The sequence below is a fragment of the Sminthopsis crassicaudata genome, chromosome 3, assembly GCF_048593235.1.
Source record: "Sminthopsis crassicaudata isolate SCR6 chromosome 3, ASM4859323v1, whole genome shotgun sequence".
NCBI classification, from domain to species: Eukaryota; Metazoa; Chordata; class Mammalia; order Dasyuromorphia; family Dasyuridae; genus Sminthopsis; species Sminthopsis crassicaudata.
Window position 1 is genome coordinate 248,660,525 of NC_133619.1, and position 16,193 is coordinate 248,676,717.

Sequence of the window (16,193 nt, forward strand, 5' to 3'; positions counted from 1 at the left end):
TTATACTATCAACATTTGTTTGGAATGGAATTTCTCTTTGTATCTCTTGCTGTTGCATTTTGTTAGTGATATATAAAAATGCCGAGGATTTATGTGGATTTATTTTGTATCCTGCCACTTTGCTGAAATTTTGAATTATTTCTAGTAGCTTTTTAGCAGAGTCTTTGGGGTTCTCTAAGTATACCATCATGTCATCTGCAAAAAGTGATAGTTTAATTTCCTCATTTCCTACTCTAATTCCTTGAATCTCTTTCTCGGCTCTTATTGCCGAGGCTAGCGTTTCTAGTACTATATTGAATAGTAATGGTGATAGTGGGCAACCTTGTTTCACTCCTGATCTTACTGGGAAAGGTTGCAGTTTATTTCTGCATATTATGCTTACTGACGGTCTTATATATACTCCTGATTATTCTAAGGAATAATCCATTTATTCCTATACTCTCAAGAGTTTTTAGTAGGAATGGATGTTGGATTGAACCTTGGATGATTTTGATGTAAACTGAGACATATCTTGTTGGTGACCCTTTGAGGAGAAAATTTGTTCTACTGAATCAAAAGCTGTTTTTTAAAGCAACAAAAAATAAGTATAATGAGATTCTCTGTACCTCTAAGTCAATTTATATGACTATAACATTTTAGCCTATTTGTTCCTTTCACATATAGCTTCATCAAAGATGTCCCTTATGTGTGTGTAGATTGTTTTCATAAAAAAAGGTAGAAATGGGAAAATTGATACTTGTCAACATTTTTTTGGCTACCCTATTTGGGTAATATTAAAGTATATACATTTTTTTTCTTTTTTTTTTTTTAATTAAAGCTTTTTATTTTCAAAATATATGCATGGCTAATTTTTCAACATTAACCCTTTTAAAACGTTGTGTAAGTTTTCTCCCCCTTTCCTTGCCCCCTCCCCCAGATTGCAAGTAATCCAATATATCCAAACATAGTAGAAATATGGTACTTTTTTTTTTTTTTTTTTTTTTTGGCTGAGGCAATTGGGATTAAGTGACTTGCCCAGGGTCACACAGCTAGGAAGTGTTAAGTGTCTGAATCCAGATTTGAACTCAGGTCCTCCTGGCTTCAGGGCTGGTGTTCTATCCACTGAGCCACCTAGCTGCCCCCACATAACTTTTTAAAAAGCATTTGATATCTCCATTTCAGGTATCTTGAGCATGAATCCCTCAATGTCCTCAAAACAGTCTCCTCCAATATGTACTTCTTTTATGGATACTTGTCTAATATAGTTCACTGCATTTTGGTTGTCTTTAGTGCCACTTATTTTCTTTATGATTTATAGCACACCGGAGACCATAAAAATCCAATAGTGGTGGCTCAGTGAGAGAAAGAAGTTTGTCACAGAAACCTTAGCTGACCTTTTCCATTTCTTATTTGTCTTTTGTTCTTCAGTTTCATCTTTAATGCCTCTGGTATATCTTTTTGTTGGGTGTTTTTGACAAACTTTTAATAATCCTGTTTCTCCCTTCTTCTTGCTATTTTATGAGACACTATTATTCATAATTTACCATCTTCTTCTGTAGCATTTTACTAATTCATATACTAAATTAGGGTGGGCCTTAGATAGGTTTCTTTCCCTTTATTAACTTTTTCTTGCCCAAGGTGATTTTAGGTCTCTTACTCTATGCTTTTAGGAGTTGATATTTGTTGATGGTAGTTCTCATTAACTTAACTATTCCATGATTCACAGTCCTCAATTCTTTGTCATATCTCCTTAGTTCTGTCCTTTCAATTTATTATTAATTTTTATCCTTGCTCTGACAAAGTTACAATCTGACTAAAGAGATAATTTGAATATGACTCCATGCGCTTACTAGTCATTGCCCAACTGTTACAGCATATAATTTTTTTTTTTTAAAGAATGTTATTGACATTGGTCATTTCTAATACATCTCCAGGCTATTTTAAAAATATTATCATTTTTATTTTTTCCTCAATTATATGTAAACAAATTTTTTTAAACTATCTGTTTTTTAAAATTTTGGGTTAAATATTCCCTCCCTCTCAACTTTTCCCCTTCCTTGAGAAGGCAAGCAATTTGACATAGGTGATATGGATGTGCAGTCATGCAAAACATTTCCATATTAGTCATGTTGCAAAAGAAAACAAAAATTAAAAAAAAAAAAAGGAATGCTAAAATCTGCATTCAGATTCTATTAGTTCTTTCTCTAAAGGTAGATAACATTATTCAAATCTCTTCTTGAAGTAAGGAGATAAGCTATTTGGGCAGAAATTAGGTTTAGATCAAGGTCTTACACTATATACTATAATAAATTCAAAATAGATATATACTCTGGGTATAAAAGGTCATATCAAAGAAATCAGAAGATCAAAGGAGATAAATTTTTTTTTTTTTGCAAATATGATAGGGGAAAGATTCATGATCAGACAATTAATAGAGAAAATCACAAAATATAAAATGAACAATTTTGGTGACAAAGGTTTTACACAAAGTCAAAGAAATTAAAATTAGAAGGGAAACAATTAAGGAAATCTCACATCCTTCCAGAAGGAACTATCTTACATAAGAGGACAGTTACAACTTAAAAGAAAGCCATGCATCCCTTTTTGTAGTGGCTGGAAACTGGAAATTGAATGGATGCCCATCAATTGGAGAATGGCTGAATAAATGAACGTTATGGAAGATTGTTATTCTGTAATGATGAATACAGAGAGGCTTGGAGAGACTTACATGAACTGATGCTGAGTGAAATGAGTATAACCAGGAGATCATTATACACTTCAACAACAATACTGTATGATGATCAATTCTGATGGAGGAGGCCCTCTTCAACAATGAGAGGGTCCAAATCAGTTCCAATGGAGCAGTAATGAACTGAATCAGCTACACCCAGTGAAAGAACCCAGGTTATTTTTACCTTCTTTCTAAATTCCATTTTTCTTGTATAGCAAGACAACTGTATAAACATGTATACATAAATTGTATTTAATACATACTTTACCATATTTAACATGGATAGGACTACCTGCCATTTAGGGGAGGGGATGGGGGGGAAGGAGGGGAAAAGTTGGAACAAAAGTTTTTGCAAGGATCAATGTTGAAAAATTACCCATGCATATGTTTTGTCAATAAAAAGTTATAATAAAATATTAATTTTTTTTTAAAAAGCCACGGAAATCAGTAAGCAGAATTGAGGAAGGAGGGCATTCCACAGAAAATACATAGATGTGAGAGATACAGGATTTTGTTTCTCAAACACCCAGGATGCCAGAATCATTTGACTGCATCTCCCTATTTTCTCTATCAGCTCCTCTCTAATCTCCAATCTCTCCGTAAAGACTGGCTCCTTCCCAGCAGACTACAAACCAGCCCTAGACTCCCCACCCATGCTTATCACTGGGCTCTCCCAAGTCTGCAAGCTATCAACCAATCTCTTAATACTCTTTTTATTAGTCAAATTCCTTCAAAAAGTTAGCTCTGCTTGGTGCCTCCATTTTCTTCCTTCATAGTCTATTCTAAAAACCTTTCAACCTTGCTTCTTACTTCAATCCCCACCCCAAACTATCCCCGGCAACGTTATCAAGAAAGTCTTTATTTGCCAAATGTAATGGCTTCCTCTCATTTCTTACCTATTTTGAGCTCTCTGCAGCATCTGACATTGTTGACTATATTCTCCCCCTGGATATTTTCTCCTTTTACAATTTTCATGATATTACTCTCTCCTAGTTATCTTCTTACCTGTACAACCACTTCTAAACCTTTATTTATCATCCATGTCATTAATATTATCTGCGGATGTAATTCTAAGTCTGTGTTACTGTGATCTCTTCTTTGTTCCCCCTATACTCCCACAGGGTCTCCTCATCAGCAATAAGCATCACTACGTAGATCTATACATCCAGCTTTACCCTGTCTCTTAAGCCCCAATTCTACATCACAAACTGTTTATTGGATATTTCTAAATGGAGGTTCCAAAGGTATCTCATACCTGATCAGATTCAAAATAGAATTTATTACCTATCCCTTCAAATCCTTATTGCAAAGATTGCAACCTTTTCAACTTCACTATCACATTTACTCTCCCTCATCCCAACACATCTAATCAATCGGCAATCGGCAAATCTTGTCATTTCTATCTCCACTACATTGTTCCATTCCCCCAGCTACCAACCTAGTTTAGAACCTGATTTCATCTGGATGATCACCATAAACTTCTATTGGTCTTCTTATCTCATACCACAGTGGAATTGCATTTGCTAAAGCATAGGTTTGATTAAATCAACCCTCCTACTCAGTAAGCTCCAAAATCTATTATTTCTAAAATTAAACAAAAATACATTTAAGTTTCTTTAAAATCTGGCCTTTCCTATCTTTTCTACAGATTACATCCCTCCACACACACTAGTATTCTTCCTGTGTTGCCCAAATGATGTTTCCTCTCTAATCTCAATGACCTTGTACTGGCTCACTCCTCTTGAAATCCTTGGTTTCTCTCAAGATTCAGCTCATTTTCTTCATAACAGCTTCCATGGTTCTCTCAACAGAAAGTACCTTCTCACTCTAAATAGCTCCTATCCTAATTTTCATTTTGAATAAAATAAATGTATTCATAATTCTGCTTCATTCGTATATAAATTCCTTGAGAACAGGAATTGTTTATCCAACTTTATCTTTCATTTAACTATAATTTCCTTTTGTCTTCTCATTTAAATGATAGCAAGAATATCAAAATTAATAATGACTCATTTCCTGGGCCCTGGACAAGGATCTCACATTTTTAATAGTATTTCTTAAATGGAAATCTTAGGGATTATTAAAAAAAAAAAAAAAATCCATGTTACTTTCCAGTTACTACACTTCCTCACCCACCCTCCCCCTCAAAAAAAGGAGTTCTCCCTTGTGACAAAGAAACACACTTTAGGCCAAACAAATCAACATATTGTCCATATCTAACAAGAGAAACTCAATACTGAGGCAAATATACTTCAAAGTTAGTTCTCTGAAATCACTGCATTGATAAGAATTCAATGTTTTTCAATATAATTTTCTTTTATATTTCTGTGGTCATTGTGTAAACTGGTCTCCTACTTCTGTTTACTTGCCCAACAATTAATTCAAACAAGTCTTTTTATCAAGTTTCAAGAGAACACATGGAGGCTCTGCAAGTTTTTAATGCTTCCAAGGCATTTTGATCCAGGAAGAGGTGTAATCTCTTGGATGGGTGTTGTGGTCCTTATCCAGGACTCTTCCTGGTTCTCCACAGTCATTTCCCTGTCTTGGAGCTGTGACCAGGTCCCCCTGCTCCCTTGTAACCATTCACAAGTGTTGCTCTCTGCCTGGGAACCATAACCCATATTGCTTATGGGAATAGAGTTGCCAATCAGCACTAGTTGCACTCAGTGCCAGAAAAGGTTTCCCTGTAATATTTTGCTGACCAGTGGTACAATCCTCTTACCATCTCTGGGCTGAGAGCTCATTGTACTAGTTCCCTGCACTTCCAGCAGCCCCAACTCTAGTGTCACAGACCTCTTCCTACTGCCCTCCTAAGTTATTTTAGGCTGGAAAAACATCTCACTCTGGCCTTTTGCTGGCTCTGCTACCCCAAAATTTGATTTCAGGTGTTTTTCAAAGTTATTGGGAGACCTCAGCTGAGTTGCTGAGTATAAAATACCACCTTTACAAAATCAGTTTTCCAAGCTGAACTAAATAAGGCATTCTGAAATCTCAAGATTTCTAGCTGGCAACAAAAACTCAATGAAAAAATAATACTTTAAATTAAATAAATAAAATTGTATTTCCAGCTTCTTGAGTTTGCTTGTTTATTCCATGATACAAACACATGTTACCCAAATAATAGTTCTTCTGTTCATGACTTTAAAAATAAAAACCACAGGATCACAGAGTAGAAGGCACCCTGGAGGCCATCTGGCCTAACTCTCTCATTTTTTATAGATGGAAAAACTGAGACCCATAGAGTAATGGATTTGTTAAAGGTTTAACAAATAGAAAGTGATAGGGATGGAATTTGAATCAAAGTCTTTTGACTGCAATGCCAGGTGGCTCTTTCTACCATAGTACACTACATCTAAAATGTCTGAGTTTAGCCATTTTAGATAGTAGAATTTACTTCCTAAATGGGCTTTCCCTTTCATATGAACATTCCTATAGCTTTCGGAAAAGCTATAATCCAAGCTTCCTTCTAAAACAGGTTAATGATATTGTAAAAAGGAAGGCCCCTAACGACCCCCCCCCAAACAAAACAAAACAAAACAAAAAACCAATATGGACTCTATGAGATGGTGTGACCTCAGCTTTCTACTTAATATTTTTGAGAAATCATATCTTATCACTCAGATCCAACCTACATATTAATCAGTAAAAAGACAGCTCATGTAAAGATTTACTTTTTTGACATGTGGAGCACTATAACAACTAAGAGACAAGGGGAAGTCTCTCTAGCAACCCCAAGAGGGCCTAGCTTATACAACGAAAAAAAGATATATTCAATAATACTTTTACAAATCCATATCACTCTAAGAAAGCTAATAAGAAAATGACAAAATTTGCCACATATGCACTTATGTGGTAGTGTTATGATCAAAATTAGTCACTGAAAAGGAGAATTCTACAAAGTAAAAATTAGAGTTCCTATAGTTTTACCTCTTCTTAATGGGAAAACTTAATATCTGGATATAACCAAAGAAACAAACCATTGTCAGCAGTGTGTCCATCATGTTAACATATTTGTAAAAATCTGTAGGATTTCAAAATACTTTTGCATCTTTCATCTTATTTGATCATTACAACACTAATGTGAAATATTCAATACCTCAACTAATATTCCTACTTTACCCAAAGGTCTAATTATAATTATTCTTTTAAAAAATTCTTAGGTTTCCTACAACCTAATGGCTCTGTCCAGGACCCAAGGCTCTTATGTAAGTTTTCAGTACAGAGATTCTTAACTAAGAGGCCATGAACTTTTTAGTTTAAAATTTTTTTATAAACATTTCAATACAGGATGTCCAAAAGTCTTAGTTCCATTGGGATTGTTGGTTTTTTTTTGTTTTTTTAGTTGCTTAAAAAAACACTAAGACATTTGAGACATCCTGTATAATTTTTAAAATTCTATATTTTGGAGTCTATGCATTTAAAAAATATAATTCTGGGAATAGATCCAGACTCTTCACTGGACTAAAAACACATCGGTGACATAAAAAAGGTGAAGAACTCCTGGATTACGCTAAGGTTTCTTCCAGCTCTCACATTTCATGTTACTATGACAACAGAAAATGAGGACAGATGATAAATGAAAATCATGGTTTTTCCAACACACGCAAACATATTTTATCCTAGCTGAATGAATTAAGGAGCAATCATAAAACGGCTGACAATCAACTATTCTCCATCTCAAAAAAGGATTAAATGAGAAAGAAATATTCAAACAGCAAATGAGAACTTCAGGCAAATTACAAGGAAATAGTTTTAGAAATAAGGGTTTACTGAACATTGGAAAGCATTCCTGATAAGGTTATAAAATCTTTGAAAGTCTTTTTAAAAGATGGCACAGTTTTCCATTCATTTGTTTTAACACAGCTTTAAATAGGGGGTTGACAGGTGGGAAAGATAAATGACTTCTCAAATTCCCTCTAATCTTATGAGATGCTATGTGTTGTTGATTTAATCCATTTCTTACCTTGCTGCATCTTCTTCTAAAAGTAGTTTTACAAACTGTCTAGGAACATGTAGGGAGAGGACACTTTCAGCCATCTGCTCCAAGATCCTTAGATGATTCCCCTCAGTTGTAGGGAAACGGTACATTCTACAGATGGCTCCCCCAAATACTGAAATGCAAAGAAGTGTGGCTTTTGAGTCAAGAGGACGAAGGACAATCACTCTAATTTTCCTTCCTTCTATCTCAGCCAGATTCAGCATTGGTTTCTGGACAAAATTCCAATTATACACATGTGCACACATGAACTCACCCAAGTGTATGACAATGTTTTTAAGGTTAAAAAAAAAAGAAGAGTTGATTCCAAATACAATTTTCCATATGCTGTATCTAATCTTCTCATGGAAAAGCATAGAGATTACTTGTCTAAGCTAACTGATATGGCTGTGGCTAAAAAGGGATGTTGTTGCTAACTACCAAAAGTATGGAAGCATGAAATCAAAGAGAAGTAAATAATCCGCAACATGTCTCCTGCTCTGTGTATGACGAATGCAATGAACATCTGGCAAAAGCAGTTCTGTTTACAAGGAAGATAAGTAAAATCAACTCAGATTACTATAATAACCGTAAGTGAAAACTCATTTTCTCTCCAGTTCTATGTTCACCTGCTAAAGCTATATGAAAAACATCAACATCAATTCAGAGAACTGCTTACCTGATTTTAGTAATGAATCTTTCCTCAAGGAAGCATATTTGGATCGGATTCCTAATGATTCTGTCAAGCTTTCATCCACTGGCAGAACAGTCTATCAGACACAAATGGGAAACACCAAAGAGGCTGTGAAATATCAGCAACTCATCACCAACTAATGAATAAAATCATGGCTCAGAAACTCTGCATAAATACTAAGCATTGTTCTTGAAATCAATACTCAACCTATACAATAAATTTATATAAGGTAAGTTAATTTACCTCTTAGTAAAAATCATTTTACACCTTTGTAGACCCTACAATCTCTCAATCTCTCAGTTTCCTTATCTTTTTAATATGAGAGGGTCAGAGACTTATATGATAGGTGAAACATGGGGAATATAATATCTTTATACAAGTAAGAGGGTCTAATATCAAATAAAACTCAGTATTTTTTCTCAATAAAAAGGAACTTTTTAGCCTTGCAATCCAATATTACTATATGAAATGTTAATAACACTGATTGAGATTAAATTGCCATGATATAGTTAAGTATTCTTTATTAGAGCTTTCTATTTCAAGTTACAGCCTGATATGACATATAAAACACTTAAGAGCATAAACATGAAAAGCACATAATTAGAGAATCAACTCTTGAGTAGCTATGTTAACAATCTCTAGATAAGACTCCTTTTAATAGGTTGAAGCAATCTTGGGATTAAAAGATAAATTTAATTTTTCTTTTCATTTAACTCTTGCTCTGTGACTGGGCACATCACTATACCTCTAAAGGACTCAGTTTCTTTAACTGTAAAATGAAAAGTTTTGATGAGATGACTTCTAAATCTTTTCCAAGCCTAATCTCTGATTCTATGATCTCAGATCTTTGCTAGTTCTAGGATATCTTATGACTATGACCACATAATCTGCAAAATTGTCTGCAAAAGCCCATTTGGTACATTTCGTATATTTTGATTTCCTTTATGCATACTTTTAGACCATGCTCATAAACATTTTGTAGAGATCACTAAGAAGTAAGTAGCTATTGACGACTTCTTGCACATCTTATTTTGGTAAAAGCATTATCTGTTTTACTATCCCTTCCACTGGAATAATTATCCTTTTTTAAATATTATGAAAAACTGATTCCCAAGTCCCTTTAAAATGGTGTCATCTCCAGTAAATATTTCTTCAGTTCATGTTTTCTTAGCCTCAGAATCTTCTGAGTTTTGCCTTTTCTAAGTGCCACTGCGACTTTTTCAGACAGTACATCAGGTTCTGAGATGAAAGGGTTCAAATGTATTGGTCCCACTGTCACACTGAGAATGGATTATAGAAACACTGGTGAAAATGACCTATTTTTTGTTTGTTGTTTCCTTGCAAGTTTCATCTATAAATGCTTTCAAAAAGGTCTGGCTTAGATAGATCTCATGCCAACCTCTTTGCAGGCTTATTTTATCAACTGCTTTCCAAGCAAAAAACTTCTTATAATATTCTACCAAAGGGCTTCTATTTAATTTTTGCAGACTTGCAATATTTAGCACAGAACCTTGCAGACAGCCAGTCCTCAGTAAATATTCATATATTTAATTCCAAAAGATGCAGGCACTTGTAACTTCTTATCCAAATTTATATAGAAATTCACTGTGCCCAACATACATCACTGATGATGGCTCATTTGTTAGTATACCCTTAACTGAAAGCTTCAGTACGTAAGAAGCAAGGTCAAAGTCAATGAAATAGAAGCCCCCAAACAGCATGACATAAATATTAACTTGCAGGCCAATCGCTGTAATCTGAGAACTGTCTTAGGTCCAGGGAAAATATAGGTCGTTTAGGGGTTAAGAGTGAAGAGGTCCCAATAGCATAAAGCTAACAGTCAATGAAAATCACTCTGAAGAAGATTCAGATGACAAACACTATTTGTGCTATGCTTTTCTTCCAATTCCTACTGATAGCTAGAGACATACTCACCCTCCCATTAACTGTATCAGGTGACCTCGTTACAGGGGGCCGCTGGTCTGATTTTTCTTCCATTTGCCATCCTATTACAGTAATGTTACCTACACGATCATTTTCAGCAGACCTGTGACAAACAATGTGATAAAATGTGAATTTGCTTCTTGTTTGGTTATGCATTGTCAGCAAAGATGCTCTATGTGAGAAGCTCCAACTCACTGATGACTAAAAGTCATAGATTCATCTCTGTGGCCCTATTTCCAAGAATATTAGGGAATGATTAAAACCTGGGCCTGGTAGAATCTGAATAATCACTTTCGTCTGCAAGTGCTGTGAGGCTTCAGAACTAAAAAGTCCTCTGGGAGATGAAGACATTCTTAGCCCACTTCTTGTTTCCCCTTCCCTATCTCCTATCTTTTCCCTTTTTTCCTTCCACAAATGCCAGTTTTAATTAGTTCTAGGAAATAAGGGAGACAGAATCTGGCCTAACTAGTATCCTTTAGGAATTCCCATGGCCAGTAAACTAGAATGAACTTAGGAAGAATTTGGAGGGAATTACTTGATTTCCTGTGCCCACCCCACTCTTCATCCAAATGTCAAAGCAGCCCTATGGACAGAAATGATTTGGAAGCCACCTCACAGTGTATGCTTAGTGGAGGGGGGATGACCACTGCTTCATAGTGCAATCTGCTGAAATAACACACCTCCAAAGGGAAAAATTTAAAATACAGAAGGAAGTCTGTTGCATCAATGAAGCTCCACCTTTTCTACTGCAGATACAATCAGCTGTTGGAACAAAAGCAAGACTTGGCGTTCTATGCCAGGTATCGAGGAGGAAAACATTGCATTATTCTCTGCTGCCAAGTTCCAGCACAAATCCATTAGAATTTAACCTTATTAAACAGTAATCATGAGTCTGGTTCTACTTGTAAAAAGATAGGAAATGGGAAATTTCTGAGAAGTGCATTATAGCTTTAAAGTTACAAGGTTCATTCTGAAATAATGCCTTTTCTAAGGGTATGACATGTAATTACCCTAATGGCCCCAAGAAAATGAATTTATTCCCCCTTAGACAGCACTACCAATAGAATACTGCTGAGTTAGGCTTTTGTGATGTAGACAATTGCCTTGTTTCCATAGCTGATCCAAATGCCCTCTTGTTACATATTCTAACCAGAAACTAACTTTAACCAGAAATCAACCTTGAGACCACAAAATAAAAATGAAAGAGAATTTTATTTTTCTTTCAAAGAGGAAAAAACTAAATACCAACCTTAGTGTTAAATGCAATCTATGGTATTTTTCCTGGAGCAGATCTTTGACTACGAACGTCCCAGAACCCAGTAAATACATCTGAGTGGAAAAGAAAGAATGACAATGATAAGTGTACAAATTTTTCTTATATTCTAATTGCAAGACCCACAGAAGAATGTGGTCCAAAAAGTAGTCTGGTAAGGATCCCACTAGTGGGCATACACCCTAAGGGGGCCAAAGACAAAAATATCTATTGTGCACCAAAGTACTTTTTATGGTATCAAAAATCTTGGGGAGAAAAAGGATGCCCATTGATTGAGAACTGGTTGAGCAAATAGTGTTGTATCAATGTAATGGAATATTACTATGCAATAAATGACAACTCTGACTAACTCACAGAAACAAAAATTTTTGTGAATTTTTTTTACAAAGTGAAATAACCAGAAGACGATATACAATGACTACAACAATATAAATGAAAAGAATATGAATGGGAAGTTGGGCTCCAAGTAAAACAAATAAAATGGCATAGATTCAGAGGCTCTGATTCAAATCTAAGTTCTGCCATTTATTTAACTAATGAATCAAAGTAATTCACAACTTTTTGAGGTCTTAATTTCTTCATCTCTAATGTAAAGAAATTGGAATATATGTCTAAGATTCCTATATTGTCACAATCAGAGCAGATAATGAAACTTAATTTAATCATTTTAACAAGAGAAGTAGATGATTATGGAGATCATAATGTTTCATTTTTAGACAAAGGTACCATATCAATTTTTTTGCTTATTTTGTTTTTTGTTACAAGAGAGAGCTTAAAGGTGGCAAGGATAGAGGAGTGACAGGATTCTTATCAAGAAATGGTTGTAATAAATGGTTTTACTGATATCGTTTATTTTTTAATATGACTTCAAGCAGACTCATATAGAAGGTGAGTTCTCTTATCAAAGAGCACAATGGTGAGATGAGAAAAGAAACTGCATTGATGCCTTTGAAATGTTTTGCTTTATTTCCTAAGACTATATTGGAAAACCTGGGACTAAAAACTGAAATAAAATACTAGCATTTCACTTAAGTCATCATGTGACTGAAAAGGAAAGTGAGTCTTACCAAATCTAAAAAAGATTACTTAACTGTTCCCTGAGATCTGTCTTTGACATCATAAACAGATAGTTTGATTTGTGTCATCTGATTGATAAGGGAGTCTTGAAAGAACGCGATACTGCTTAGAAATATAGGATTGTTAGTTCCCTGGAATAAAAAAGAAAATGTTATTCCATAAAAGAATAATAGATACATTTTTTAAAAATGCAGAATGAAATTCTTACATTGAGGAAATGAAATGTTCTTAGTAGTTGTGACGATAACAAACTAACATTTGTATGCACAGATACCTCTAGTGACCCTTACACATTCAAATTCCACACACTGTTACCATTGCACAATGCTATAATCAAGGTTATGAAGTTTTCTTACCATTATAAGATTTTTCAAACAGTTATTTTTGGTAAGATTATAAAGAGTTTAAATATCCAGATTTTCAGCCTTACAGATTTAAATATATGGTCTTTTTCATTTAACTAAAACCAACTCATAGGATTAAGATCTTTTACAGTATAAATAGGCCAGATAAGAAAAGAAATGAATTGTTAAGGATGTTAAGCTTTCCTAGAAAAGCATGATTTTAATGAACCCTGAGTCCTAACTTTTCTGCATTAGTTTCTGGAATATTATTAGAATTTATATCACTCATGCCCTCTTTACAATTTGGAAAAGAAAAAAAAAATCCCTATAATCCTTTTCTTTTCTGGAAATTTAGTCTAACTGAAATTTAACTTGGGAAACAATGATAAAATTTAAGAAATAATCAACAATCCAGATTTGGTTTGGAAATGTACTTCCAAGAGACTTAAAGACAGTGGCTAAAATCCAAGTTTGTGGAGGACACAGAAAAGAAATTCATGTTACTTTAGAAATAGCTGCTAGGAGACATCACCAATACACCTCTGCAAGGAGCTACCTACATTGTTTTGGGCACTCAAAATGTTCTCACAAGACAGAGCAGAAAAATAGAACTCTTTTAAGTTTCAAGATCTAGCAATAAAATGCATTTATTTTTATTTCAAGATCTTTATGAAATTTGCATTACCCTGATTCCTCAAAATAAATACATTTAGTTTACTGTGACTTAAGTAAGCAGGTACTATGTTATTACTTAATAAGAAATTGGAATTTAAAAAATAAAAATCCTGCAATGAGAGGATATTGCAACAAGGTGTAGGTTATTCCACTATAAATGGAGTGATGAGTTCTGATAAACAGAGAAGCAAAACAATGATCATCAATAAGAAGGGACAATGTTGATTTATTTTTATAATTAAAAAAACAAAACAAAACAAAACAAAACCCAAAACTTGTAGGAACAGTTTAAAGTGATAACCTAATCAGTAGTACTAAATAAAACACATTTCAAAAACAAGCACCATGAAAATAAATGACTATAATCCTAATTACAAGCAAAAATAATTAGTGTTCACAAAAACATTCATAGCAACCGATGCTCAATTTAAAAATAAATGCACCTCAGAGCAGCAGAAATACTGCAGTTGGGTAATTTCTGGGTTTTTCATATAAGAAGACAGAATGTACTCACCTCTATAATCTCTGTCTGTGCATGCTTTGTCCAGAATGCCTGAGGAGGTGTTGTTACGCTCACAGCTACAAAACTATTTGGTTTTCGATCTAGCGATGGAGTATGCAGCTCACTGCAAGCTTTGACAATGAAAAATTTAAAAATAATTAAATTAAGCTTTCAGAATCATCTCTAGTTAGTTTTCTGTACTTTAAAGAAAATAATATATTTTTAAAACAGTCCAGGAAATATTTCACAAGAAACCCCAGTTCATGAATGACACAAAAATAGATAATTCAGCTACATAATTTATTATTGTTGCCCTTCACATATAATCAAGAGGAAATAACCTTGTGCCATGTCACATGAGGGGCAGAGACAGACTTAAGCCAACTCATCTCTTTCTGATCTCTTCATTCTCTTGGAGGGGAACAGCTGGATGAGGTTAAAAGCATAAGCATAGAATCAAACAACTGGACCATCTGGAAATGGGTCTCTGACCCTGGCCCTATTAGAACACTGTTCTAACAACACTAATCTCACACAAACATGTAGAGTGTAAAAAATGGCTCCAAGGCCTGTGAAAGAGACTACAATGTGTCTCATTTCTTCAATGATTTCATAGCTTACAAAGTTGAGTTCTTTACAACATCCCTGAGAGCCAGACTCTGGATTGTCATTCAGTTTTATATATTACGAGAATTAGGGTTGAAAAATACAAGTCCAGAGTAATCATTTTATAATTGAGTTACTTGCCCAAGGTGGCAAGAGTCAGAAATCAAATTCAGGTTTTTTAAGATCTGTGTTCTTTCCATTATATCAAAAAAAAAAACTGAGGCTCAAAAAGTTTAGATGACTTCCCTATAGTCACACAATTGTAATACATATGCATTTATTTACTCACCAACTTGTACTTGAGAAAACTTGAGAAGACACTTGAGAAAATATAATCAAGGACAAGATTGTATATACAAATATGATATTAGTCTCTGGGATAGATTTTGCTGATATGACACTTCAGATATCATAGTTTAAGTTGAGACTGGGCAGGTAGGTGGTACAATAGATAGAGTGGGGGGCTTGGAGTCATAAGGATTCATCTTCCTGAGTTCAAATCTGGCCTGAGACACATCTTAGCTTGTGACTCTGAAAGTCACTTAATCCTGCTTGTCTCAACTTCCTCATCTGTAAAATGGGCTGGGGCAGGAAATGGCAAAATCACTCCAGTATCTTTATCAAGAAAATCATGAAGGTCATGAAGAGTCAAACACAAGCCTGAAATGTCTAAACAACAAAAAGTTTGGACTTAAAGATAAAATACCATGTCCTATTCTTATAGTTCTAATCTTACATTTTACTCTCCTTCACATACTTTAAAGACACTGGCTTCCTTTCTGCAGTTTGTCAAGACACTGATTCTGTACATTTTCTCTGGTTATTCCCTATATCTAGAATTCCATTCCTCCTTATCTCCACCTCCTAGATGCCCTGATTTCTCTTAAATCACAATTAAAATACAACTCTCTCTCTGTTCTTAGGGAAAACAAACTGGAAGTTGAAGGAATGTCCATCATTTGGGGAATGGCTGAATAAATTGTGGTAGATAAGTATGTATGATGGAATATTACTGTTCGATGGGAAATGATAAGCAGGATACTCTGAGAAAAACCTAGATAGTCCTCTACAAACTCAAGCAAAATTAAATGTACAATATACAAAGTAATAGCAATGTTGTGGGATGATCATCTATAAATGACTTTGCTATTTTCAGCAGTATAATGATGTTACACGACTACTCTGAAAGACTTATGGCAAAAAATCCTATCCATATGCAGAGGTGAAAATGATCGTGTCTGAACACAGACTGAAGTATTCTTCCTTTTTTTAACTTTATTTTTTATTTTGCATTTTATATACATATTTTATATTTTAAGACTTTTTAAGGGTGGGAGATCTATGTTTTCTTTCACAACATAACTTTTATAAAAATGTTTTGCATAACTTCACT

General features: G+C 34.4%; 1 protein-coding gene across 8 annotated transcripts in view; it reads right to left on the reverse strand.

The window, feature by feature from the left end:
• Positions 1–16,193, reverse strand: part of INPP4A (inositol polyphosphate-4-phosphatase type I A) — a 201,219-nt gene that overhangs the window by 63,703 nt on the left and 121,323 nt on the right. For all 8 annotated transcript variants that reach the window (XM_074300347.1, XM_074300351.1, XM_074300349.1 and 5 more), the window contains 6 exons: positions 14,207–14,325; positions 12,688–12,804; positions 11,573–11,652; positions 10,315–10,426; positions 8,365–8,455; positions 7,674–7,821 (listed from right to left, as the gene is read on the reverse strand). In XM_074300347.1, coding sequence (XP_074156448.1) covers positions 7,674–7,821; positions 8,365–8,455; positions 10,315–10,426; positions 11,573–11,652; positions 12,688–12,804; positions 14,207–14,325 — 667 coding nt within the window. The remainder of the gene's footprint in view (positions 1–7,673; positions 7,822–8,364; positions 8,456–10,314; positions 10,427–11,572; positions 11,653–12,687; positions 12,805–14,206; positions 14,326–16,193) is intronic.